Source organism: Gymnodraco acuticeps, unplaced genomic scaffold (assembly GCF_902827175.1).
Source record: "Gymnodraco acuticeps unplaced genomic scaffold, fGymAcu1.1, whole genome shotgun sequence".
NCBI classification, from domain to species: domain Eukaryota; kingdom Metazoa; phylum Chordata; class Actinopteri; order Perciformes; family Bathydraconidae; genus Gymnodraco; species Gymnodraco acuticeps.
This window is the reverse complement of record NW_022990665.1, coordinates 4,695-31,609: the sequence shown is the minus strand read 5'-3', so window position 1 is coordinate 31,609 and position 26,915 is coordinate 4,695. Positions and strand designations below refer to the sequence as shown.

The 26,915-nt window shown below is 40.4% G+C and overlaps 1 protein-coding gene across 3 annotated transcripts; it reads left to right on the top strand.

The window, feature by feature from the left end:
* Positions 1-23,660, top strand: ampd3b (adenosine monophosphate deaminase 3b). Of its 3 annotated transcripts, none has more exons than XM_034229598.1 (17): positions 1-241; positions 4,127-4,190; positions 7,830-8,052; positions 8,174-8,333; positions 11,698-11,863; positions 14,849-15,068; positions 15,299-15,428; positions 15,662-15,856; positions 16,216-16,347; positions 17,639-17,802; positions 17,937-18,063; positions 18,226-18,389; positions 18,667-18,787; positions 19,513-19,686; positions 19,953-20,063; positions 20,532-20,714; positions 22,949-23,660. In XM_034229598.1, the coding sequence occupies exons 2-16, from the start codon at positions 4,133-4,135 to the stop codon at positions 20,706-20,708; spliced, it is 2,322 nt and encodes a 773-aa protein (XP_034085489.1). In that variant the 5' UTR covers positions 1-241; positions 4,127-4,132; the 3' UTR covers positions 20,709-20,714; positions 22,949-23,660. The 3 variants fall into 3 exon arrangements, with proteins under 3 accessions (XP_034085489.1, XP_034085490.1, XP_034085492.1); XM_034229599.1 differs by having other exon boundaries at positions 1-245; XM_034229601.1 differs by lacking the exons at positions 1-241; positions 4,127-4,190 and adding an exon at positions 5,826-6,122.
* Positions 23,661-26,915: the final 3,255 nt, after the last annotated feature.

The following is a 26,915-nucleotide window of genomic DNA, read 5'->3' as shown; positions in this document are numbered from 1 at the left end:
CAAGTACTGGTGCAAATACAAGCTTCCTTCAGCACTTCCTCTACTACAGTGAGCAACATAGATACAGATCACTTCCTGAAACTAACGCTGGAACTTGGTTACACTTGTTCAGACTAGCAGTGAAAGAGGAAACTGTCTGCAGGCAAGAAGAGGCTTCATTGCAAAGACTTGCCTTCTGTCTGGTGATTCCTGAAAAGGCTCTCTACAGTCACAAGAGTTGTTCTTTACAGCCCTGCAAACAGTAAGTAAGCTGCCATCACAACTATTCTTTGCACCTGAGTTTTGTATTTCTCTTTCTGTTGCTCTTGTATCTACAGTCACATCTTGTAATTTAAATCACTCTGGCATTCTTTCCCTAACCCTTGCTTAACTGTGTATGGTGGTATCCGTTATATATACTTGACTCTAGGGTTTGATGGTTTTTACTCCTACACATTTTGTTCCATATAAGTAAGCATCTAGGGAGGCATAAGAATAGATGAATAGGAATATTTAAAGTTATTTCCCTTTATAACTGAGTTTTAGTTATAATGTAATGAATGGTAAAACAATTGTTTACATGTCTTAGCCTCAGCTCTTCCTCTGCAAGTATGTACAGTATATTCTGGCCTTTGCTCGTGTTTCTGCACATTCCAGAGATTCCAGGTCTCATTAGAGGGCTAACATTCATGTCCATTAACCATCTTTCGACTATGTTCTACTAATGCCTGCTTGTTTTGAAATATTTGTCTAATTTTTGTTTAGAGGGTGCATAATTGTATCTTTAAAGAACTATAAAAAAGTCCTTTACTTAAAGGTAGGGTAGGTAATTCACTTCAGAAACACTTTTTGTTATATTCCATGGAATGTTCTTAACATCCCGATAGCAATGAAATGCTTTGACAACAAATACATAAACACATTTCATCTGTGGAAGCCGTGGCGCTGTAAAAAGCACGACCAATCATCTGAGCCGGCCCGGCTAAAGTAACTGGATGGCCTACCTGCCTGTCAGCCTTCCATCTGTCCACAAACTTATCTCGTGCCCTCATTGGTCATGTGCGCGTCCGTGTGTGTTGGAGGAGGGGCTCTGTGAGGAAGTCTGAAGGAAGGGGCAGATTTTTTCCGGTTGTGTATTTTCAAATTCTAGCGCACTCGAGCCGGTTTCTCCATTCTTACCTACCCCACCTTTAAATAATATATGATCGTTATTTATGAATCATTATTGAACTTGACTGTCTCTTGTATTTGTTCTTACACACAGCAATATGAGGAAAACCAGATAATACTACATTATATTAATTTAACGTACACGGCAGCAAAGTCTGTTCAAACCGACTTTAACATGTTTAGAACTAAACACAGCCAAGGATGAGGGAAATTGGTGCCATAAAGTGACAAACTGTTTGGTCATAAACCAGTCATAAATCCACATACTGGGGTTTTACTTTTAGATCAACAAATGTATCCTGAGCGAGACACCGAATGTGTGTGCTAAAATAGTTTGAAAACTACTTAAAATGTAAAATGCATACTTTATTGTTGCATTAGAAGTCAGAAGATCATCAACGTTATTAGGACTTCAAAGAACCATCAATGTCAGTACCAAGTTATTTGGCAAATCATCCAATTGTTGAGATAATAAAGTCTGGACTAAAGTGGTGGACCAACCAAACCCCTGAGATTTGTTTCATCGGTAGCATGGCTAAAAATGTCTTTTTGTGCATCAGAGGACAGTCAAATGAGAGTGCACTGAACAACATTTTAGCCTCATTAAAGTGTAACTTAATATCCCAAATCAACTGCAACAGTCAACAGCAAAGTTTAGATAACAATACGCTTGTTGTAATAATGTTACAATAATATTTGACCACAAATATTGCAAAAGTACAATTTCTGTAATCTTGGTGACCACACTTTCTAAAAATGCACAGTCATCCTAAATGTGCCAAATTTAAATAACAACTAAATAAATTGTAGGAGGCTGTGGCTCAGTTGATAGTATGATGGACTTCAAATCAGGGGATAGCAAGTTCGAATCCCACTGCAGTCAGCATGTCGTTGTGTCCCTGGGCAAGACACTTCAAATTGCTCCTGTGGGGATTGTCCACAGTACTGACATGTAATGTAAATAGGGAAGCACCTACAACAGCATTCTCTCTTATCTCTTTGACAATACTGGCAGCATAATAGCAATGCAGTAAGCTGAACAGTTCAAACCAGTTTATAATATATAGTGTATGACTGAAATGCCACACTGCAGCAAGTATTCCAAGATCATGACACAACTCGGTATTTCCCAAGTAATGCCTCAAGCCTCAACGTGCCGTTAAAAAGAAATGAAAGGGTGTCTTCGTGTTTACTTTGTATCATCCTGTGGTCAGAAATGACTCATTTCAAGGCTTGGAATTTCAAACCTCCTTATAAGGGAATATTAGCTTCCTATTACCTCAGCTGCCACATTAGCTGGTTTAACATACATTCTAGGAACATTCAAATACCTAAATAGAAACAAACCATACAAAGATGTGACTCAGTGTTGTGGCTCAATGTTGTAATGTGTGTTTAAAAGCTCTTTGACCGAACAAAAAAAGAAACAGGAAATTCCAGAACCACATAGGAAACTTTCTCAACCGACTGCCAGCCTTGTTCTTTTTTTCTTCTACTTCTTTTACTCTCGCAAGTGTCTGTCATCTCTAAGGTTGAACTCTAGATCAGACAACTTAAATTCACCAGTGTGGTTTAGTCGCACTAGTGGACCATTCTTATAGAGCTTAACCAACTTGGATGTGTTGCACTAAATTGCAGTAACTTTGCGTAGGTTCAAAGGTATCTTAGAAAGCTCTTTGACTGAACAAAAAAAGAAACAGGAAATTCCAGAACCACATATGTTTGGAAACTTTCTCAACCGACTGCCAGCCTTGTTCTTTTTTTCTTCTACTTCTTTTACTCTCGCAAGTGTCTGTCATCTCTAAGGTTGAACTCTAGATCAGACAACTTAAATTCACCAGTGTGGTTTAGTCGCACTAGTGGACCATTCTTATAGAGCTTAACCAACTTGGATGTGTTGCACTAAATTGCAGTAACTTTGCGTAGGTTCAAAGGTATCTTAGTTTGAGTTAGTAGTTAGAACTTCTAACTTTAGTCTGAATTTAACCCTTTTTTGAAGCCGACCTCATACCTCATATGTCTTGTTTCATTGATGGCTTCTTTTTGTGTGCTTCCAAAAGGTTATGAGCATTCAAAAACTACAGCTCATATCAATCTTGGCCATATGCATACTTCCAAAAAGAATTAGACAGAATTAAGAAAAATCGTCTTGACTTCAATTTTTTCAGAATTTACTATCCAGTAATATGTTTAAGCTTTACAGAAATAGAGTTGAAAGGACCCCTCTATTGCAAAACAAACAACAATACCAAAAAGGCTATGAACTAAATGTTTTGACCAACTGAAAGGAAGTGCGATTACTCTGCCTGAACTAGTGCACTTAAATATTGCACCATTTTGAAATCTTACTTCTGCTTTAGATCTGAAGACAAATCTTACTTTGCTTAGTGCCAGCTTTATGATCCATTGCACTTTAAAAATCCGTTATATTACGTTTAAATGTGTTTTCAGGCCATAAAGTCACCATGTAGACTCCAAACAGGGGATCACTTTATCATTTGCGACGATGTTGGTGGGGTAGCAAAAGCATGTTGACAGTGTTTTTGTAATAACGCTTAAAGAGGAAGGCAGTGCAGGGTTAACCACAGGTAGCCAGCTTGCTCTATGAAAGGATGCAATAACAACTGGGATAAGAACAAAAGTGTTTTTAAATCAGCAGTGTTATGGGTCCTCTGACCCACTTACGGTTAGTAGAGTCCCCTATGACTTTGCTTCCACCACCGACGACAAACAGTTCAGGCTTATAGCTTAAAACTCGAAAAATCATAAAAAACAAATACAAGAGAAAAAAATATACAGGGATAAATCAATTGAATACGACGCGTTTTTTTAAATGCAAGGTAAAATACTGAACTATTAAGGAGCATTACATTTCTTTGTCTGTTTCAAATGAAAAACCACTCCCAAGCCAGTTAATTCATCACTGAATAGTGGGTTAGTCTAATGTTAATTAAAGCTTTTGTTCTTCTTAATCCAGATCAAAATGAGCAGATGGGACACGCCCCTGGTTAAGCAGCAGTCGACACCCTGCTTTGGGAAAGGTGAGTAAATACACAGACACATGAAGAACCAACTAACAAACAGCAGGCTCACTAAAGTAACTCAACTCTAATTTCCACATATTAAAACATGCACCATCTGACAGACTACACTCACTACAGCATGTAGCAGGGAGGCGTGTGGCGCAGTGGATTAGTGCGTTGGAGTTCGGATCAGGGGAGCACAGGTTCAAACCCCACTGCGGTCAGCATGTCGTTGTGTCCCGGAGACATTTCACCCCAAATTGCTCCTGTGGGGATTGTCCACAGTATTGAGTATGTAAGTCGCTTTGGATAAAAGCGTCTAACAAGTAACATGTAATGCATGTATCTGTTGACAGCAGTGGTAAATCAAAGTCTACCTCTATCCTTCTACACCACATGTGTCAAACTCAAGGCCCGGGTGCCAAATCAGGCCCTTGGTGAATTTAATTTAATTATTATTAGATCTGGCCCGCCGGTATATTGCACGCACACCTTCACTCAATCCTGAGGGTCTCTTCAGAACATTGATGACAAACATTGATGACCTTGCCCCCAAGATGAGATGCCAAGTATCTGAGCTAGCATCACAGAGCAGCACACTGAGTTTAATGGATGTTTCCTTCTGCACTTTCTCTCTCAGGACAACAGGGCATGTTTGGTTTGTTCTTTGAGGGAAATAGTTTTGTTGAAGCTGTTGTTGGCCTGTGGAGAAATGTACTCATAAGAAATGACTCTGGAAAAGCTGCAGATAGAGCCATAAGGAATGAATGCAACTGATTATTTAATGTTTAATGTTGCTTTTATAGGCAATCATTTAAGCTTTGTTAGTTCCAGGTTTAAAGGTGGGGTAGGTAAGTTTGAGAAACCGGCTCAAGATACACTTTTTGTTATATTGAATGCTCTTAACATCCTGATAGCAATGAATATCTTAAGTGCTTTGACAAAATCCATACAAAAACGTCACCTGTTGAAGCCGTGGCGCTGTAAAAAGCACGACCAATCATCTGAGCCGGCTAAAGTAACTGGATGGCCTACCTGCCTGTCAGCCTTCCATCTGTGCACAAACTTATCTCGTGCCCTCATTGGTCATGTGCGCGTTCGTGTGTGTTGGAGGAGGGGCTCTGTAAGGAAGTGGCAGATTTTTTCCGGCTGTGTATTTTAAAATTCTTCTATCCCTTGTCAAAGGATGGGAGTTACATTTCTTGTCAAAATAAATGTGTTTACATTCTGCCATTAACACATTGACAGCAGCAGCTTACACCCATATATGCTAGCTCAACCAGGAAGAACAGATGGGATGTTTGCTTTTAGTAGATAATGGTTTCTATAAACAGCTTTAACAAAAACTGTTTACATTTCATAAATGGCCTTTGTGATGCACGGTCAGTGGATACAACTATGATTCAAATCAGTCATCTAGGAACAATTATAATGTTTAAATGTACTTTCCCAGGGCTTTAATATTCCCTCTGAGCTAAAGTGTGTATTGCCTCTTTAATGCCCCATCTCTGCTCACATGTAAGGACCAGGTGTGGCATACCAGCTTGGATTATCTGCCCCTGTTGCCATGACGCTTTCAAAACCCTAAAATAGAGACAGGGAGGGACTATCCTGACAGCAACAACTAGCAGCTGCATTATACATACAGACACTGGACCAGATAAACAGCAGAGCAAAGCCTGACAGAGGCAGGAGAAGTGAAAACCCAGGAGAGAAGCATCGTATAACAAAGAGAGACACAGATACCAGACCTGAGGACAGTCTGGACAGTGTCAAGAGGTTTCCAGCAACACTTTAAAGTTTTCCCTGGGACACAAGTGGCAAATAAAGATAAACAGTGGAGCCAAAACTAAGAGCTAGGGAGTCTAGAAGAAACACATGAAAGCTGAAATACTTGCCTCAACAGACACAGACTGAGAGAGCCAAACATGGCCAAACTCACAGCAGAAGGTAAGAGAAAGAGAGAGCTTCCTACGCTATAGAGCTTTGTAGCGACAATAAGATGAAATGTGTTGACAATGACTGGTTGATAGGAGGTCCACTCTCACGGTCTGAGATTCAATGGAGAATCCACTTTCTATGGGAAAGTAGTATACCATCTGTCAACAAAGGATGTAACTGATGAATTATATTAATGTAAGCATTTGTGTGATATTAAAAGCTACGCAAAAAAGTACTGATCAGCATATTCATTGAAATGTCATAGCGTTTGCTAAAAGACCCTGCCGACATACGCAGACGGCCCTTTGTGGCTCAGGTTTCCATAATGGGGGGGGGGGGTAAGTCAAGGTCATCCAAGAGGCATCTCAGCTGTTCCAGTATGGAGAGTGTTGACACGCTAAGAGGCACGTGAAGAATGCCGGCTTCCGAAATTGGATAACCAAAGAACAGGCAAGAGAAATTGTGACGATGTGAGAGCAATATAGTTGACTGATATAGTTGCATGTAAACCACCCAGGATGGTGAGTCTGCAGAAGAGACGTTTGCTTTGATACAACAGCACATCTTGTATTGTGCTTGTTGATTTAAATACTTTCACAGTGAGGATAGATGCTGGAACAGGCGGAGTGACCCACTGACTACGACATTTATACTTTTAGTAACAGTGATGAAATGGTGATCAGTATAGACAAACATCTCCGCTACTGACGGGATGTTGGATGGGAGCCATATTTCTCACAACGCAGGGATAAAGTAAGCAGGCAAAGCTATTTAAAAAATAACTTTCTTGTGCTGATCAAAATACAGTATGAATTCACAGGGTCTCACGGATAAAAATAGGACCCTAGTTCCTGCCATTGGTATGATTGAGGCTCAGCTCAAACCAAAAGGTCAAGGGAACTGAAAATATGGTATGCAAATAATTGCTGTTCTAACAAAGGGTCAAACATTTGTTTCCATTCAAAGTAAAAGCTGTATTATCAGGATACTCAACTGTTAATAATCTTCTAAAAAAATCATATTTAACAAAATAGCAGTCATTAATTGACATAAAAGACAAATTCATACCTTATGTAGCATCTGAACGACAGGATAATGCAATGCTAAAAACCGTTGTACTACGTATGCGTCATATACTAAAAACTGTGATGATATGGTCATGTTTCGTCCTTTTCGCTGTGCTGCGTTCGTAATGTCAGAATAGGTGAGCCTGGGGGTTGAGGGGTCACTGCCAGTCTAGGACAGCTCTGACAGTGACGATGTGTTTACTGTAACTTGCCCGACACGTTGGCAGAACACGTTGTCACTCAAGACATGTTTACTCGTGAGTTATGAGGTGGCATTGCGAAACATGCCAAGTTACTCACCTAAACCCCGCCAACCCCTACCTCAAACTCATTTGAATGTATTGCAACCACTAACATAATATTATTTCTCCTGGGATATCATATACAACATGTTAGCAATATGCTCAGATTAAAAAAAACATATTCCTTCATCTGAACTGAATGTCATTTCAAGACATCAAACATCAAACAGTATACTAAATCTTTCAGTACCCTTGCAATGAGAAATAATGACCTATTATTCACAATTATAAACCACCATATACTCTATTGCAATGTGGACTAAATAATGTGTTTAACTTTGCAGATGTCCTTTAATTTAGGACAAAAAAACATTGACCAAAACTTCAATCTTTCTTGACTTTCTCAGATATGCCTAGGCTTTTCCAAAAAATGTCGATGAGCAAGGTGGATGAGAAAGTACGTCTGCGAGCAGAGCACGTGTACGCTTCTGCTCTGAAGGAGGAAGACAACAAGGAAGCTTTGTCTCTGTTCAACGTGCAGGAGGACTGTCCCATCGGTCTGCATGAGGACAGGCAGAGGACCCTGGAGAGGGAGCTGGCTGCACAGTCTTCTGAAGAGTGTGCTAAGAAGTGGGTTTGACTGAAAACACCTCTCTTACTGCACATCCTATACGTCCTAACATCGAAAACAATTATTATTGTTTTGCAGTATTAATTCGAGTTATTCTTGTCCTTTCATGTGTGTGACTAGGATGAAGAGTTTCATGTTGAAGCGTTCACAGTCGACTGTTGGTTGTGTTCAGGCTTTTCCTCGTTCCCCGTTGGTCCTCCCAACCACACCTGAACCTTTTCCTCCAGAGAACTTTCCAGACTTCCAGAGAGTAACCATCAGTGGAGACTACTGTGCAGGGGTAAACAGGACTAACACTCCAGCATGTTGACACACATTGACTAAAAATAATACAAACCTGTAACTGTAGATTCAGACATCTCCAGCACTCAAAGAGGATTAACAGCATTTCAAAAGAGCTGACAAAGAAAGCAAAAACAAATAGGCACTTGTAACCGGTCTGGTTTGACGCCACACGTGATCTCTGCGTTGTGTTGTGTTGTGTGAATGCAAACGACTTCTTTCTTGCCAACCACAATTTATTCTCTGTGCAAAACAGAATTTAATAATTAAAGCAGGAAATGGCTTCATCAGTTTTCTAACTTCACACTTCTCCTCAGTGGGGCCTGAAGCTAACTCAGGAAAGTATACAGAGTTCTAAATAATACAATTAACAGATATACATCTATCCATGGTGGCAAACCGGCTTTTCTTTGTAAACCAATATACACAAATATAACCATTAATGTACACTTACATAACAAACAATACAATTTACAGTTACAAAACTCAAAAATAATACCCACATACCTGTGCAAAACAGAATCTAATAATTAAAGCAGGAAATGGCTTCATCAGCTTTCTAACTTCACACCTTCAGTGGAAGAAAACACCCACATGTTAGGTTAGCATATAGCTAAACTTTAGAAAACTCCCAAACACTGTTTGAAGCGCTGCACATTATATAAACTACAGTCACACACGGCAAAATATAGATATTAACTGCAAATAGTAGTGATGTTACGTATTGCGCCGAGGCTTCGGAGCGTGTGTCGAGTAATCCCCGAAGCTTTTTGTGAAGCTTGTATCGATGTATCGAGGCTTGTATCGTTTTGGGCCAGTGACGTCATCGATGACAAACGAAGCCTCGCTGCCTGTCGATACCACGTGACTGCTTCACGAAGCGATTCAGATCGGTTGAACCGTTGAACCACAACACTAATAATACCCATGGATGTATAATAACAACCATATTACCCCTCCTGTACCCGGGCCCGGTGACACGATGGAATCAAGAGAGCTCAGACCCTCACTTATAGAGGTCGGAACATGTCATAAGTATAAATAGATACAAGCATAAATAAATGTAGGAATAAAAACATCAATAAATACAGGAATACATATGTTACAGTGTTTTCAGGGAGCTTTAGTGTGTGTGCTGTGGCTCAGCTGGAAAGCAGTTGACTCATGACCGCAGGGTCCCTGGTTCAACGACTGGACAATACATATTTTTTGTTGTTTATAAAAGCTACAGCTAAATGAGATAATGTAGTTAACAAATGTATTCTTTGATATGGTTTAGCCTTTCTCAGGCTACAACATGGTTAAGTTTACGAATATTATTAAGGAATACAAATCCCTCTTTGCAATGTTTACCAGCCTCCTTAGGCTTTTCAATCACAATCATTAAACTGGAATACATACAATATTGTTAACATAAAAATATGATTTTATGTTCATTGTTTAGAGTTATTCTAAGGCTTTACTCAATGGAACTCGGTATGAGATAGACAGAGCACACTGTTGAGATGTCTCTGCCTGTTTTACACACTTTGACCAACAGGGGGGTTTGTGTTCAAATGAAGCCCATGATGAAGCCTCATGAGATGAACCCTTTTGCGAACCAATTGGCTGGAAAGCTTCATAAGGCTTCATCTCGCCATCACTAGCAAATAGGTTTGGCTTGTGTGAAGTGTAACATTAAACAATCTATTAACATATAAAATACAACATTTATGGCACCACTCGTTCCACTTACTTCTCCTCAGTGGGGCCTGAAGTAGTGATGTGTCGGTCGCGAACGAGCCAGCTCAAAGAGCCGGCTCTTTTAAGTGAACGACGGGAGCCGGCTCTCGCCCGCGAACGAGCCATTTTTGCGGAGGGATCTAGATCGGCATGAAGGCACATTATGCAATGTGCACATTATCCCGCTTATTACATGGCCACATTCTCAACAAAGTAACGACATGACTCCCAATATGAATGGAAATGCTTTTATGGATTTAGAAAATGATTTTATTGATTTAAAAAATAGTTTTATGTATTGATTTAAATTGACATGCATCCGCTAAGAAAAGTAGTCCGTTGTTACTGTTTGAACTAACGTAGCAACGGCAGGAACTGCTTCGATAGTGTTTTTGAGGAGCTTTTTGATTACAGATTTGAAAACATCGTTGCTTGCTTTAAAAGTAGCACAATTCATTATGTCAAACCTTGGAAAGTATCTAGATATCCCTGCCCTAATGCCAAAGGAACTGCACACTGAATATGTGTCGCCGTTTGATGTCTATGTCTGGACCGCTGCGTAAAAAGGAGGGTTTCTGCCCCATTACTTCTCTTCTTACTTCTATAAGAATAAAACACGGAGGACGGAGATCTCTTTTGCTCCCCCTCTTCTGACAGCCCAGCAGCTGATCTCAGAGCACGCTCCCCTCTCCTGCAGGGGGGCGTGGTCAGCTGCAGCTCACAGAATCAGCCCCCTGCAAAAACAGCGCTGGAAAGAGCAAATAGAGCGAAATGAGGCATGGCTCAAATACAGGATCTTTTTGGTATTTTGAAAAAAAAACTATATTTATATAGGTCGATACAGTAGCTCCTTTTAAAAAAATAGTTTGTATAGGTGTTGCTATCTGTTTTGTGTAGCGTGGTTGTACAAGCAAGTCAATGCATTCATTGGGTGGTATCAGAGAGTTGCACGGGTCTGTAAATGCAATGAAAACAATTGGCCACAGCAAATCATTTATATTAAACATGTAATTTTTACTTTTGAATACTTCAGTACAAAGGATGTATTGAATAATTTAAGTGATATATGTGTACACATATAAATCATTAGTCAAAACAGGGCTACATTTGATTTAATTAAAAGGTATAATAAGTGATAAACTGAAGAGCCGTTTGGGAGCCGAAAGAGCCGGCTCTTCTTGGTAAACCGAGCCAAATAATCCGGCTCACCAAGAAGAGCCGGAATTCCCATCACTAGCCTGAAGCTAACTGAGGAAAGCAGCGCGAGTCTGCAGAAATGTGCCGGTGCCAAGAGTACCAAAAATAAAACGTACTTTTCAAAAATAAAAGCATCTAAAAAATAAAGTGACAGTGACAAGTTTTACAAATAAAGTATGGACAATGATTTTACTGAAATATAAACAAGTGAAGTTATACATCGGTTACACACTCAAAAACTAATTTAAGTCTGTAACTATTGTAAGGACCCAGGGAGGTTGGTCATTTAACACCAGGAAGTGTTCTAGATAAATATATTAAAAAGGTTTGGCTTAAGGGGTGTCAGGGGAAAGGCCATCTTCTTACCCATGTTTTAAGCATTTATCCTTTTAAAAAAAAAACATTTTCCAACAAATCTAAAGATGAACTTTTGCCCCCTCCAGATCACAGTTGAGGATTATGAGCAGGCAGCCAAAAGTATCCTCGGAGCTCTGTTCATCAGAGAGAAATACTGCAGACTGGCATACCATCACTTCCCCAGGACCGCTGCACGATTCCTCCGCAACGCCGATAATGAAGAGTGGCGAGAGGAGGATGAGGTCATGCCAGGTAGGGGGTCCCCAACTCTTTTCCTATTTAGAAATATCTAATTCCATATCATACTTTTTGATTGAAAATGTATATTTTTCGTATTGTACTATTACAAAAACAATGAAAATGGGATGTCATAACATAATCCTATACATCACCCAAGAGAGAACTGTGTTTCTATGTTAAACAACATTTGGGATATTGTTTTAAAGGGGACCTATCATGCAAAATGCACTTTTTAATGTATTTTATACATAAAGATGTGTCCCCGGTATGTCGGGGAACTCAGAGCGTCAGAAAATAAAACCCTCTCTCTTTTCCTCCGTACCCAAATCTCTAAAAACGGGGCTACAACGGAGCTGATCCAGATTTGCGTCCGATATGACGTAATATCTGAAATGTGGACCCACGGCCCAATCAGAAACGTTGCTATCAGAAACAATGCCCGACTGTTTTGGACGTAATATGGTCGGTGTTTACATTAGCATCGCTAACACTCAGAGCTAACCTGTACTGGAGAGCATGTGTGTGAAGAAGTAGGAAGTAAAAAGGAACTCACCTTGTGGTATAACCGGCAAGAGAGAAAGCCTTTGAGCTCCAAACTGTTTCAGAGACAATCCTTGATAATCCATGATATGGTGTTTCATCACGGCAGCATTTAGTTTAGACAGTAGCTGCCGGGTCCCGCATGAGCTCAGACCCCTCCTTTTTAATTTTTTTATCAAATTTTTGTTTTTTTAAAGCTTTATACATAAAATCAGCACTTTTGAAACAGGAAGTGAAATAGAGGGATATGAGGCATGGCTAGAATGGGTGATCTGTTTAGTATTTTGAGCAAAACACTTCATAGACATGTTTTTTAATATTTTTGTATATATCTGAGACCTATGCTATTGCCTAAAAATAGCATGATAGGTGACCTTTAAGATAAAAAAAAAAAAAAAGGGAATACAAAATCTGAAAAACGTTGCAACTCTAAGGGGCGTCTAACATTACACTCTTATTTTTGGTAAGGGACAAACATGGCAAATACTTGAAATAATGAAAAACTGTGATGAAAAGGATGACTTATTGTCTTTGCTGTCAGTGAGCAACAATTAGCTGACAAAGACAAGGGCACTCTCACGTCCAATGTTAGCAACACAATTCAGAAACAAGCAGGGACTAATATAACACCTGATTCATTACAATGCTAATGATATCATAATAAGAAATAAAGTGTTGGAACAACTGCTGCTATGAGAATCTTATGTCAAGGGTTAAACGCTATGTTGTTAACATTTAACTGCTTATCGCATGTTAAGGATGAGTCTAACTATTCTAAACGTCTATTTTAAGTAAGTGTGAAGTGTGTGAGCTAAGGTCAGTGGAAGTATTCCTGACAACAGATATGGGACATGCTTCAGGAGGCTTCTCCAACACAGACAATAAATTTATATGACTTATATGTACTGGGAACATGACTATAAAATGTGCAGTACGCATCTCTGCTTGTCTAGCTGACATCTCTCAGTGGATGTCTGATCATCACCTCAAGCTCAACCTTGACAAGACTGAACTGCTTTTCCTTCCGGGAAAAGATTGTCCCACTCTTGACCTAACAATCAACATTGGCACCTCTGTTGTTTCCCCGACTCGGACTGCAAGGAATCTGGGTGTGACCCTAGATAACAACCTGTCCTTCACTGCAAACATCGCTGCTACAACCCGTTGCTGCAGATACACGCTTTACAACATCAGGAAGATACGTCCCCAGCTGACTCAGAAAGCGACTCAGGTTCTGGTCCAGGCTCTCGTCATCTCACGCCTAGACTACTGCAACTCCCTCCTGGCTGGTCTACCTGAATGTGCCATCCGACCTCTGCAGCTCACCCAGAATGCAGCGGCTCGTCTGGTCTTCAACCTTCCTAAATGTTCCCACACCACTCCGCTCCTCCGCTCCCTTCACTGGCTTCCGGTAACTGCTAGAATCCACTTCAAGACAATGGTACTTGCGTACCATGCTGCGAATGGATCTGGCCCTTCCTACATCCAGGACATGGTTAAACCGTACACCCCAGCGCGTGCATTCCGCTCTGCATCAACCAAACGGCTCGCTGCACCCTCGCTGCGAAGGGGACCCAAGTTCCCATCAGCAAAAACACGTGGGTTTGCTATCCTGGCTCCTAAATGGTGGAATGAGCTCCCCATTGACATCAGGACAGCAGATAGCTTACACACCTTCCGGCGCAGACTGAAAACTCATCTCTTTCGACTCCACTTCGAGCGATAGAACTATTAACAAAGCACTTATATACTAATAAAGGGCTGGCTTATCTAAAGCCAGTTGAGTAGCACTTGAAATGTTTGGCTCTATGAAACCTGATGTACTTATATGATTCTGTTTTCTTCTAGTTTGTATTTTGTTGGTCGAACGCACTTATTGTAAGTCGCTTTGGATAAAAGCGTCAGCTAAATGCAATGTAATAATGTGCAGTACTAATCATTTATTTGTTTACTATACGCTCTAACCATATGACAAGTAAAAAGATGAGGCACATAAAGTGTACTATGTTGGGACTAAATAGATGACTAGCAGGTGATGAAACAACTAATGAATATCTCACAAATGTGGGTCCTTATAAACAACAAAGCTTTGGAGAATGCTTTAAGAGAATAAATTAGCTTATGATATCACAAGCATGACAGTAACTGTGACTTTCTTTTTAGCATTTATACATCTGTACTTTGGCTGTTTGAAGAGCATGCGTCACATACTATTATCTAAAAATAGATTTTCCAACAGCTGCACTTAATTGTGTGTGAGACATAATGACTGTTATTTTGTCTTTTAACAATTGCATCAGTGGTCAAATATTAGTTCTGATACACATCCTATAATCATGATGAGATACATTGAGTCTTGATATTCTTCAAGATGTGTCGGTACTGTTAACGGTATATAACTCCTACTGCAAAGCATATTCATTATTTTCCGTTTTTATTTCCTTTCATTGTGTTTAGAAATCTGGCCGTTCCCTCATGAAGGAGAGGACCCATACTCCATGGAGGGTATTCCTGAGAACCTGAACTACGAGCTGCAGATGAAGGATGGCATAGTTCATGTTTACGACACTGCTGAGGCCCTGAAACAACAGCAGCCTCACAGCCTCCCTTACCCCGACCTCGAGACCTTTGCTATAGACCTGAGCCATGTCCTCGCAATGATAGCTGACGGCCCAACGTAAGTACACAAATGTTTTAAATATACATAACGACAATAGGGCAAAAGGACATTTTACATAGCTTTTAACTGATATTTCAAAAACTACTGTGAATAGTTTTCCCTTCCTGAACGGTGCATGCAGAAGAGCATCAGTCTGCAGGGGGGAAAGTAGATTCACTGCAACCATTAACATGAGTTGAATGAGTAATTTCAAATGTTCCTACCTGAAATCTTTTGCTCCCTCACAGGAAAACGTACTGTCACAGACGGTTGAACTTCCTGGCATCTAAATTCTATCTTCATGAAATGATGAATGAAATGGCAGAGCTAAAAGAGCTGAAATGTGTCCCACATAGAGACTTCTACAACGTCAGAAAGGTTGGTTGGTGTTTTCCATCTAGTTCATTATACATTAAACTAGCCACTTACGAAAATCACTGTGTCAAAATGATGTAATGCAAATCGTCCGGTCAACATTGAGTCACTCTGAGCTTCGACTCGAGAAAGTTATCTCTAGTGCTTGATCTAATTAACATACATTTAAAGTTCCACTGTTACTTGTCCAATAAAGTCATGCACATCCTAACTGTTTGCTTCATGTCAAAACACAGGTGGACACACACATACACGCGGCTGCTTGCATGAACCAGAAGCATCTGCTGAAATTTATAAAGACCACATACCAGGAAGAGACAGATCGCGTGGTCCTGGAGAAGGACGGTCAGGAGATCACACACAAGGAAGTCTTCAACAAACTCAACATGGACCCGTACGACCTCACCGTGGACTCTCTGGACGTGCACGCTGTAAGAACAAAGTCGTTGCTGTCAAAAGTTCTTAAAAACAAGTTCAGTAACATTTCTGAAATGCCGTCAGACATCGGTTTTGCCAGATAATTGTTCTAAAAAAACAACGTTCTTGAGGTAAATAGGGCAGGTATCGCTTAATAACTCCATGAGCCTGCCAATAACAAATGTGTGGTTTTAAAATGACTACAGAAGGATGCAATTATGCGTGTTCAAGCATTTCATATGGTGTGATGCAATCTTTTTTATGTTCCATGCACGATCTTTTTAATACGTAATCTGAAAATAATAAACAGTCATTTTGTTGGAATGAAAATGTTATCAAAAGATTCACCCTCTCTCACGAATGACCCTCCTAGGGAAGGCAAACATTTCATCGGTTTGACAAGTTCAACTCCAAGTACAACCCCGTGGGCGCCAGCGAACTGCGAGAGATCTACTTGAAATCAGACAACCACATCAAAGGAGAATACTTTGCACGAATCATCAAGGTGCAGTATGAGTTTTGTTATCACTTTGAGGCCCTAAATAATTATCTGACCTGTTCTCGAAAAGTTGGCTGAAGCTAAACTGGAATTTTCAGAAGTCAACCATTAACCAAATACAATGAATTGGAAAAAGCAACAGGTCAAATGCTGAAGAAATTAATTTTAGGGGATTTGTTGATCAAATTGGCAAAAAAATTCGGCCCGTCAAATTTAAAGATGTCCTGCTCCTCTCTCTTTTATATCATGTTACATTTTTCCTTTAAAAATCTTTATGTATACTGTTTATCTTGGTATATTTTGTAAAGACCTGCACCATCTATCATAATTGGTTAGGGTTACGTTGTAGATGCCCTGCGCCGACTGGTGGTTGACTGCTGAAGTACATGAACTTTCATGTCTGTAGTGTTCCTTGATTAAAGGTAGGGTAGGTAAGAATGAAGAAATCAGCTCGAGTGCGCTAGAATTTGAAAGTACACAACCGAAAAAAGACTTCCTTACAGAGCCCCTCCTCCAACACACACGAACGCGCACATGACCAATGAGGGCACGAGATAAGTTTGTGCACAGATGGAAGGCTGACAGGCAGGTAGGCCATCCAGTTACTTTAGCCGGCTCAGATGATTGGTCGTGCTTTTTACAGCGCCACGGCTTCCACAGATGATATTTTTGTATGTATTTATTGTCAAAGCATTTAAGATATTCATTGCTATCAGGATGTTAAGAGCATTCCATGGAATATAACAAAAAGTGTTCCCACCTTTAAAGCATTAAGTATGTTGGTATTTGGAAATAGCACAGATGTGACAGGATCATCGGTTATCTGTCCAGTGAACAATTGACAAACGTTACTTCTGCTTTATAAAGGAACATCACTAGACTTTCAGGTGGAAACTTACTGAGACAAACCAGTAAATAACATAAAATGGTGAGGAAACCTTTCACTGAAATGAAGATTCTTGGAATAAGACGGTCTTTTAGGGAGTTTATTCTAGCAAGAAGGTAAATCGTTACAGAGTGTCAAGCAGTTTGCAGCGAAGTACAAAAGTCAGAAGGTCTGCAGAGGGTCTTATACCCACATTTTCACATCAAGAATGGAAGGGGAGGGGCTATGACAAACAGAAAAGATACATACTACAGTATATATAGGATTCTTTCAAACACATCTTCTAGCAAATGGAGAAACATCATGTCTACACTCCACAAAAGGACAAGACCATTAACCTTACAGCACTAAATAGTTCTAACTTGAAATGCTCCCTTAGTATGATACAATTTCCCATAACAACTGTTTCAGGAAGTGTCCAAAGAGCTGGAAGAGAGCAAGTACCAGCATGCCGAGCCCCGCCTGTCCATCTACGGGCGCTCAGCCAGCGAGTGGGAGGGCCTGGCCACTTGGTTCATCCAGCACAAGCTGCACTCGCCCAACATGAGATGGATGATTCAAGTTCCCAGGATTTAGTAAGTGCAAAGAGAAAACTTTAGATATAATCATTACTTTTAGAGTTTAAATCCATTTATTTTGGAATAATAACATCAATTATAATGTTTGTTTTGTTTAAATGTGTGTGTATTTGGTTCCTTTTGTCTTGCAGTGACATCTTCAAGTCAAAGAAAATACTTTCGAACTTTGCAAAAATGCTGGAGAACGTTTTCCTCCCACTGTTTGAGGCTACAGTCAATCCACAAAAGCACAAGGAGATACACGTATTCCTCAAATACGTAAGTACATATATATGATGGGTGGAATCGGTGACACAAAAATATTAAGTGGTTTTGCCAAGATTATTGAGTGATGTTAAGTTAGTCTTCTGCACAAACAGTTAAAGACAAAACTAATGGTTGTGTAAAATAAATGATGACATTTTATTCGTTATCCTTTAGGTGACAGGATTTGACAGTGTGGATGACGAATCAAAACACAGCGACCACATGTTCTCTTACAAAAGCCCAAAACCTGAGGCGTGGACCACAGACGATAACCCTCCATATACCTACTACCTGTTCTACATGTACGCCAACATCATGGTGCTCAACAACCTGCGCAAGTAAGTCCTGCGTTTACCCGACAAGCACATTTTCTTAATGGCCAAATTCATAAATTGCCTTTTTGTTCACATACATATTCCATTCAGTATATTTCATTAATATTTGTATAGATAGATTTCAAATAAATAACAACATCTCCTTAGTCCATAGAGCCCAAAAATGTAAAAATTGTTGCACATGAGTTTTGACATGGAGGAAATAACTTGTTAGACCTCATGAAATGGTATGAGTTAACTGCAGGTAGGACATGATATCATTATATTTTTGCCTCCTCAGGGAGCGAGGTCTGAACACCTTCCAGTTTCGTCCCCACTGTGGCGAGGCCGGCTCCATCACCCACCTGGTGTCCGCCTTCCTGACGGCTGACAACATCTCCCATGGACTCAACCTCAAGAAGGTGAAGTCCTGAATTCATTAGAGAGTTGGATAATTGTTTTTTATGCTGATAAATAACTTTGGATTTTAATATGACCACTATCATCTCTATGTCAAAACTGCCAGCAACACTGATACTAATTAGTGGAGTGCTAACCCACAAGGATCACCTTTTTTTTTTTTTTTTTACAATTTTACAGTCCCACTCCGAAGCAAGATTTGGTATTTCTCAAAAATTGCATTTGCTGGCCAATAAATAATAACAGAAAGATGTAAAAAATACAAACACCTATTGCTCCACAGGACAAAATACCTCAGCTTGAAATGCTTTGAATCAATATTGAGAAAGGCAAAGCTCACTATAGTCTGAGCTTGATAATAGTGCAAAATTATTTTTTATAGACATGCTTAAGTGTGATCTATGTTTCTGTGAAAGACCTTTTCTAATTAGACATTCTACACTGTAAACGTGTCATTGACATTAAGGGGAACATTAATTATATTCATGATCATATCTTAAAACTCCTTAACAGGCATGCTTTAAATATCTATGATGACTTAAATATGTTCAGGGTTAAACTGAAATGGAGGATTTTGACTGTTTAAATGTGACACCAAGCATTTACAACCCTATTTATCTGTATCTGATATTTCTTTAACCTTAGAATTGTCCTACACTAACTTCAACAAATAGATATTAAGCATTACTAACATTACTTTGGTGCCCACACCCCCCCTTCTCCCCAGAGTCCAGTGTTGCAGTACCTGTACTACCTGGCCCAGGTCCCGATCGCCATGTCCCCGCTGAGCAACAACAGCCTGTTCCTGGAGTACTCCAAGAACCCTCTGCGGGAGTTCCTACAGAAAGGCCTGCGTGTGTCACTGTCCACGGACGACCCCATGCAGTTCCACTACACTAAGGTCAGAACCACTGCAACAGAATCAATGACAAGACAATTAAATTCCCTCACCATCAAATATCTCTAATGACAGCACATATAAGAAGACATCAAAGAGCCACAATATCCCAGAGACCAAGGTGCCATCTTTAAATGTCTTGAGTTGTCTGATCAAAAGTCCACAACCCAAGACATTGAGTTTACTAGCAATTTGGGTTTTGGACTATCATTATGAGATCATACAAATGTATTGAATAATTTTTGTATTGTTGCTTTTAACCCTTTCAGGAGGCCTTGATGGAGGAGTATGCCATTGCAGCCCAGCTGTGGAAGCTGAGCACCTGTGATCTGTGTGAGATAGCCAGAAACAGTGTGTTGCAGAGCGGACTCTCTCATCAGGTAAAGTCCTTTTTTTATCCCAGTCATTGGCATCAGGAGACATCAGCTGAGAGACATTTTACAGTTTAGAAATAAACACATCAGTGCTCTCTGGTGGACAAACTATGTATTGATGACATGGTTTATACATGGCCACAATTGTTTTTGAAAATACAATTTCTTCTAGTGTCGGTGATAAACAAAAATGGCACCATCCAAATTGAGAGGTTGTGCTCTCAAAGATTACTGTGAAACTTACACTGAAGATATTATTTTATCTCCTTTATCTGTTTTTTATGGGAGGCATTTCTTATCTAATACAATCACAGCCTCGGATAGCTCGTGTAAATACTGTGTAGTAAACTCATTAAGTAGTAGAACGGGTTGTCAACAATTCATCTACACTTTCAGCCAGTTGAAGTCACATGCTGTGTGATGTTCATATCTGAAATCTGCTCAATATGAATTTTTTCCACGTTCACCCTACAGGAGAAGAAACACTTCATTGGTTCCAGCTACCTGGAGGATGGACCGGCGGGAAACGACATTCGGCGGACAAATGTGGCACAGATCCGCATGGCCTACCGCTACGAGACGCTGTGCAACGAGCTCAGTTTCCTAGTAGACGCAGTGAAGACAGAAGTTGGCAATACCATACCAGAGTGATGTACCTCGCCAGCCAGTGGCGGCGCCAGAGATTTTCTCTAGGGGGTGCTGTGGGGTAGCTTGACGTTTGATAGAGGGTGCTCAAACATTAAGGGTTTCCCATTAATGCACCAGCGCTACAGAAGATTTTTTTTTAAATATTGAAGTTAAAAGCATCAATCTGGTGCACTTTGAGAACAAAATGAAGAGATCTATGGATATACTGTATCTCTCAACATACATATGAAACAGAACTGTAAACAGATTTTCTATTTCTTTATAGATAAATCACTCCCCTTTTAAAACAAACCGTTTCAGACCCACTGAGATAACTAGACTAAAGTTAACTATCTAAACACTGATGCCCCTTTCACACCAGCGCTTTTTCAGCTCCGGCTCGGAGCTGGAGCCTGAAAAGCGCCGGGTTTTCCTGTTCACACCGCAGCGGCGCCGGCTCTTAGCTCCGGAATCCGGTTCACTTCCAGCTCCAAAAAATTGTCGGTCTAGAGGCAAGAGCTTCGGAGCTAAGAGGTGGCGTCGCTTACGTCTCTCTTACGTCGAGGCGTGCAGGAAACTAAACCCTCCTCCCCTGAACATGGGTCGACTGTCATGCCTGCCTACAAGCAGTAGTGCTTATAAACACACTTTATAAAGTCAGGCAACACTAACCAGGCTTCGTGTGATTCTGTTTATGTGTACCTTACTTTGACCATCCGTTCACTGTTATTGATCATTGTGGAGAGAGGCAGACGTGTTGTTTTGTATTATAGCAGCTATCGGATGGAATCAATACATGGGCTGCACAGGTTGTCGTGTCCGACTATCACAAGTAGAATCATAATAAAAATACGCCGGTAAAATGTGCCTGTAGAAAACTGTGTATGCCACAATAGGATAGCAATAGCAAGTAGTCAGTTTAGCTTCGGTTGCTATGCTAACATCACCCATTTTATACCAGAGAAACTTTCATAACAGCGTTGTGATACCAAACAGCGTCAATTCAGACTGACACACATTCACTTAGGCTAAGGGGAACTGGGGATATGTATCAGCTGCTTGTGTGAGTCGGACAGTGAATACTTTAGAGCTGCCGCAGCAGTGTGAGCTAACCGGGAGCTAACGGAGGACAATAAACTCCCGTGGAAGAGCAGCCAACACTGCAGCGGTCGGTAAATGCCGCAGAAACACATTAATAAACAATGAACCACGGCACTCTGGAGAAAAGCATAAGGTTGGAGAAGTCGTTATTCAATTTAATCTGGCTTCGTGTGATTAAAAGCAACACGATCATCGACGCCACGCAGTTCCCCGTTGTTGTTGTTGTTGGTGTTGTTGTTGTGAGCACCGTAATGCCGTTGGGGAGCAAATCAGCGATGTAAATGATGACGTCATGACGCAGCAGCGGCAGCACCAGTCGGGTGCTGGGCGGTGTCAGAGCCGTATAATAGAAGCACTATTATACGGCTCTGGGCGGTGTGAACAGAGCGGGAGCAGAAAAGGGGAAACCGGAGTTGAACCAGAAAAGCTCTAGCTCGGAGCTAGAAAGGGAAAAGCGCTGGTGTGAAAGCCGCATGAGAGTCCTTTACTTCACCTGAGCTGAGGTTATCTGAGACTCTCCGTCTGACAGGAGAGAGTTCTCCCTCCACCTTGTTGTTGAAAAAGCTCCTTATATCCAATAGCTTGGCTAGCGAGCACCAGATGCTAACCACAACGATCTCCGGTAGATACCCACCGGTGCGCGAGCTCTCGCTCGCTTGCGCACGCACACAAAATGGCTCGTGCCACACACACACAGAGCAGAGCTTGAATGAAACAGACCCAGAAGTAAGCTACTTGTACTCACGAGGCCTATTATGTGCAGAATCCCTCTCGCTTTCAGTTGGTTTTGATTGAGTGTCCACATGTGAACGTTTAAGGACTAAAAAACGATACATTTGTCACTTTGCTGTTAGCAAATCATGTGGGGCTCCAGCTAACAGGAAGTCACTCAAGTGTCACAAAGTAATTTAGCCTATGGGTAGGTCAAAAATCTAATGGGTGCTGGCCATTGGCCTAATCATATCACCTGTGTTGACTTTATGTTTTTGGTCAAACATTTGTTTGTTTCACATTTGCATTGATGTAATCAATAATTTTTCTGATTTAATTTAATAAAAATAATATTAATAATTTTCGAAAAAAAACACATATTTCTTGGGGGTGCTTTGGCAATCCTGGGGGGTGCTTCAGCACCCCCTAGCTCCCCCCTGGCGCCGCCCCTGTCGCCAGCACAAACTGTGCTTGAACATGTCCTTAATGATAAAGAGACAAAGGTTAGACAGCACTTTGTTTTTTATTAACTATTCTTAATAAACATTCTGACCGAGTTTTTATTTTATTCGGACCCTGGTGCAGAAATTTAGATAAGCCTAGTACTTTGATATACATGTCATATCTAGACCGCATTCAATGATGTATTGCCAGTCATTGTGCCTCATTTTAGTGGGAAAGAGCGAGGTTTTTTTTCTTTGATATGTAATGAAGTGCACTAGTGAATTAGTCTATATGAAAGAGCATTAGCCACAGAACCTGATTCAGAATTGACACATCCAATTAGGAGCTTAAAAAGAATTAGAATTAAAAAGTTGCGACGCTTAATGAACTGTATCTGTCACTTGCATACATGTTACAAACGCCTTCCTTCAACTGAGTTTAGAAAAAAAAGAAAATTGTATACTAACTTTGCTAGATTTGCATTTTTCGTAAGTGAATGATTTTGTCAGAAGTGAATGCCAGGTCAGGTAAATCTTTAAAATACAGATGCAACGTTTGTATAAGGATTAAACATAGTTTTGTGAGAGCCTTTTGGGGAAATCACAAACCCTGGTTCTACTCACAAATGTGAAAAAAATAGATTGTTGTAATTATTTTCTTTTTTTATGTTTATGTTTCTCATTTTTCATATGTAAATAAAGGCTAGAGAACAGTCAATAATGGTGTTACATGGTCTTTTGTTCCTTGTGTGTCTCAATTAATGTATATGTTGTGTACAAAGGGATCAGTACTATAATGAAGACATGCAATATTATTCTGAAATGGGCTAATCTGCGTAATGAGTACTTTTACTTTTGGAACTTTAAGTATGTTGATGCTGTTATGGAAATTGTGTGATCAAGTGTATTAACATTGCAGACTGTAAACTGTTCCTCTGATTAGGTCACAGCATGGGAGAGATTCTTAAATGTATGTGTGGTCAACAGAGGGGGTAAGGTTTTTGCATACTGTGGCTGAGGGGTATCTGTATATCCAGGGCTGCACATAACTGGTGCGCAGGTGCGCATGCGCACCTCCGCCAAAAAAAGAGCACCGGGTCATTTGAAAAAAGGCGCATTTACGCACCAACATTGAGAGAGGGAGAGGGAGAGAGAGAGAAGGGAGAAGAGAGGAGAGAAAAGAGAGGAGAGAGAGAGAAAGATATTTGCGAGTTGCATATGAACTCAGGGTCGGCCCGTAGCAATGGCGTTATAGATGTTCGCCTAGGGCGCCAGATCTGGGGAGGCGCTGCGCTGACAGCTCTGGGAGGGAAAAAAACATTTTTGACCGTTTTGATTGATTGATTGAAAAGTTTATTAACAGCTTGTATATTGGTTGCAGGGGCGGATCTACCGGGGTGGCATGGGGTGGCAACTGCCACCCTAAACAATAGCCTTGCCACCCCAGCTGCCACCCCAGTTGGCATCTTTGTTTTGAAAGAAAAGTTGTTGCTCATCGGACATTTATGAGAGAAAGTCTCTAATGTCCGAGTGCAAGTGAATGCAGCACAAGATGCACGTCATGTAACCCCTCCCCCGGTCCTGGCGCGAGAGTGGAAATATGATTGGTGGCGAATTCATTTGAACGGGACGGCGCAAAACGAGAAGCCTTTCGGACCCAAGCACTGAAGGAATGAGGTATTTGCTGTCTACAATGACAGAGAAGAGAATGTCAAGTTTGGCTGTACTCAGCATTGAATCAAAACGCACTACAGCTGTTGATCTTAATAAATTTGTGAGGCGTTTTGCTGAACAAGATAGTAATCGCCGCATTCAGCTGTAATAGACATGCCAACTTGATGCACTGCTCACGGATGACTCGATGAGAATAACAAACTGTTAAGATGATGACCTTGTATGCGTGTATATATTTTTTTCTTCAATTTTAAGTCCTGAAAAAGTAAAATAAGACGGTGTGTAAAACTACACTGCCCAGCCAACAGAAAGTAACCACTTTGATTTAACTAGGCCAGTAGGTAAGGACCTTCCACTGGATAATAACTGCAGCGATGTTTTAGCTGAATACACGTTTTTTAACCCTAACTGATGCAGTTAGTCACTTCTTTAATGTTTGTTCTTTCTGATGTAAAGTCAAGGTTGTAACTGTATATCAATAATGATATAATTACTTGTTTTTCAAATTTGAAGGAGGGTGAGCAAGCATCTTGATGAACATTCATCATTAACTCCTCCAAAAAATAAATATAGTTTATTCAATAATAAATGAATATGTGAATCATAACAGTTCTTCACTATATCTGTAAAGCGTCTTTGAGCACCTATAAAAACGCTAACAAATTAAATCTATTATTATTATTATTTATTTATACAGCTGATAGGAATAATATGATTGTTAATAGTATCATATTCATTCAGACAAACATCGATGAGACAGTTAATTAATGTACTTATTGCAGCAGTCTGCATAGATTTGGTACCCCTGCTGGTCTAAGAGTGAGACAAACTCATTTAGTTATTGTTCAGTTAAAATTCATTAAATTACGTCTGCCACCTTATATATTTATATGTAAGGCTTTACTGATGTGCCACAATAATATCACCTATGTGATTGAGTTAAAATATTAATATTGTGGCTTTCCAAGTTAACATTGATTGTAGGGGTGTAACGGTTCACAAACATTTCGGTTCGGTACGTACCTCGTTTTTAGGTCACGGTTTGGTTCGGTACGTTTTCGGTACAGCAGAAAAAATTATCACAAAACATTAAAAACATTTTTTTTATTATTATTAAACTGTGACTAATGTATTCAAATAAATACAAAATATAGTAAAATAAACATTAAGGTGCAGCATTTCGATGAACTGAAATAATCTGTATTTGAACTGTACTAGTACCTAAGCAGCCAGCTTGACATTAGGACTTGCTTGTCATTGTATTTTCATGTTTTCATGTTCAGATTAACTTGTCCACATTGCTTGCTGAAATGGCAGATCTGCTGGCACTAACAATGTCTCCTGCTGTGGAGAACACCCTCTCTAGGGACAGAGGTAGCACAGCCGGGTAGCGCTTTGCTAACATGGCAACATAAGGATATTTGGCGTTTGTAATAGCTTTAGCTCGGTCTGAACTTTCTGCGAGTGGTGGAGGCTTAAATGCTAGTGGGAGTTGGGTTTGCACTTCAGTCTTTTTTCTTTTGGTACCGGTGATATTCACATTCGGGTGATGCCTTTTCAAATGAGTGTGATGTATTGCCAGCCGCGTAACCAATGTTAGTTGAACAATACCGACAAACAGCTTTGGTTCGGTCCACCTGTCTTTGTCCGTCATCCTTGTACGTAACTGCGAAACCAAAATGTTCCCAAACCGGAGACTTCAATGATGCTGTAGGATTTTCAGCTCAACTTTATCTGCGTTCGCCATTTCGACAGTTCCTCAAATTACTGACTACATTTGAACGCATCCCTGTGACCAGCTCTCATAGTATGCCTCTCATCCAATGAAATTACTTGGTCGCTCTATGATATATACCTGAGATTACTTCCAGAAAGTTGTTCATGTTCTAAATTGTTTAACGCTATATTCGTTCGGTACACACGTGTACCGAACCGAAGGGCCCGTACCGAATAATTTCAGTACGGGTACGTGTACCGTTACACCCCTAATTGATTGATATGATTGCGATTCAAATCAGCATATACTTCTGTCAGGGGATGCCACCCCTCAAAATCTCCTGCCACCCTCTTGCCACCCATGAATATTTGTCTAGATCCGCCCCTGATTGGTTGGTATATGTACGTTGGGGCTCATCCTAATTTTCGGCCTTGATGTAACAATATTCATAATTAAGTAAATGTAACACCCTTTTCACCTCGGTTACACGTTTCATTTGCCCTGTACGATGGGCGCTGTCAGTGATGAAAATGGGGGATGTTGGCTTATCTGGCACCCGCAGCTCACAGCCAAAATGCGAGTGAG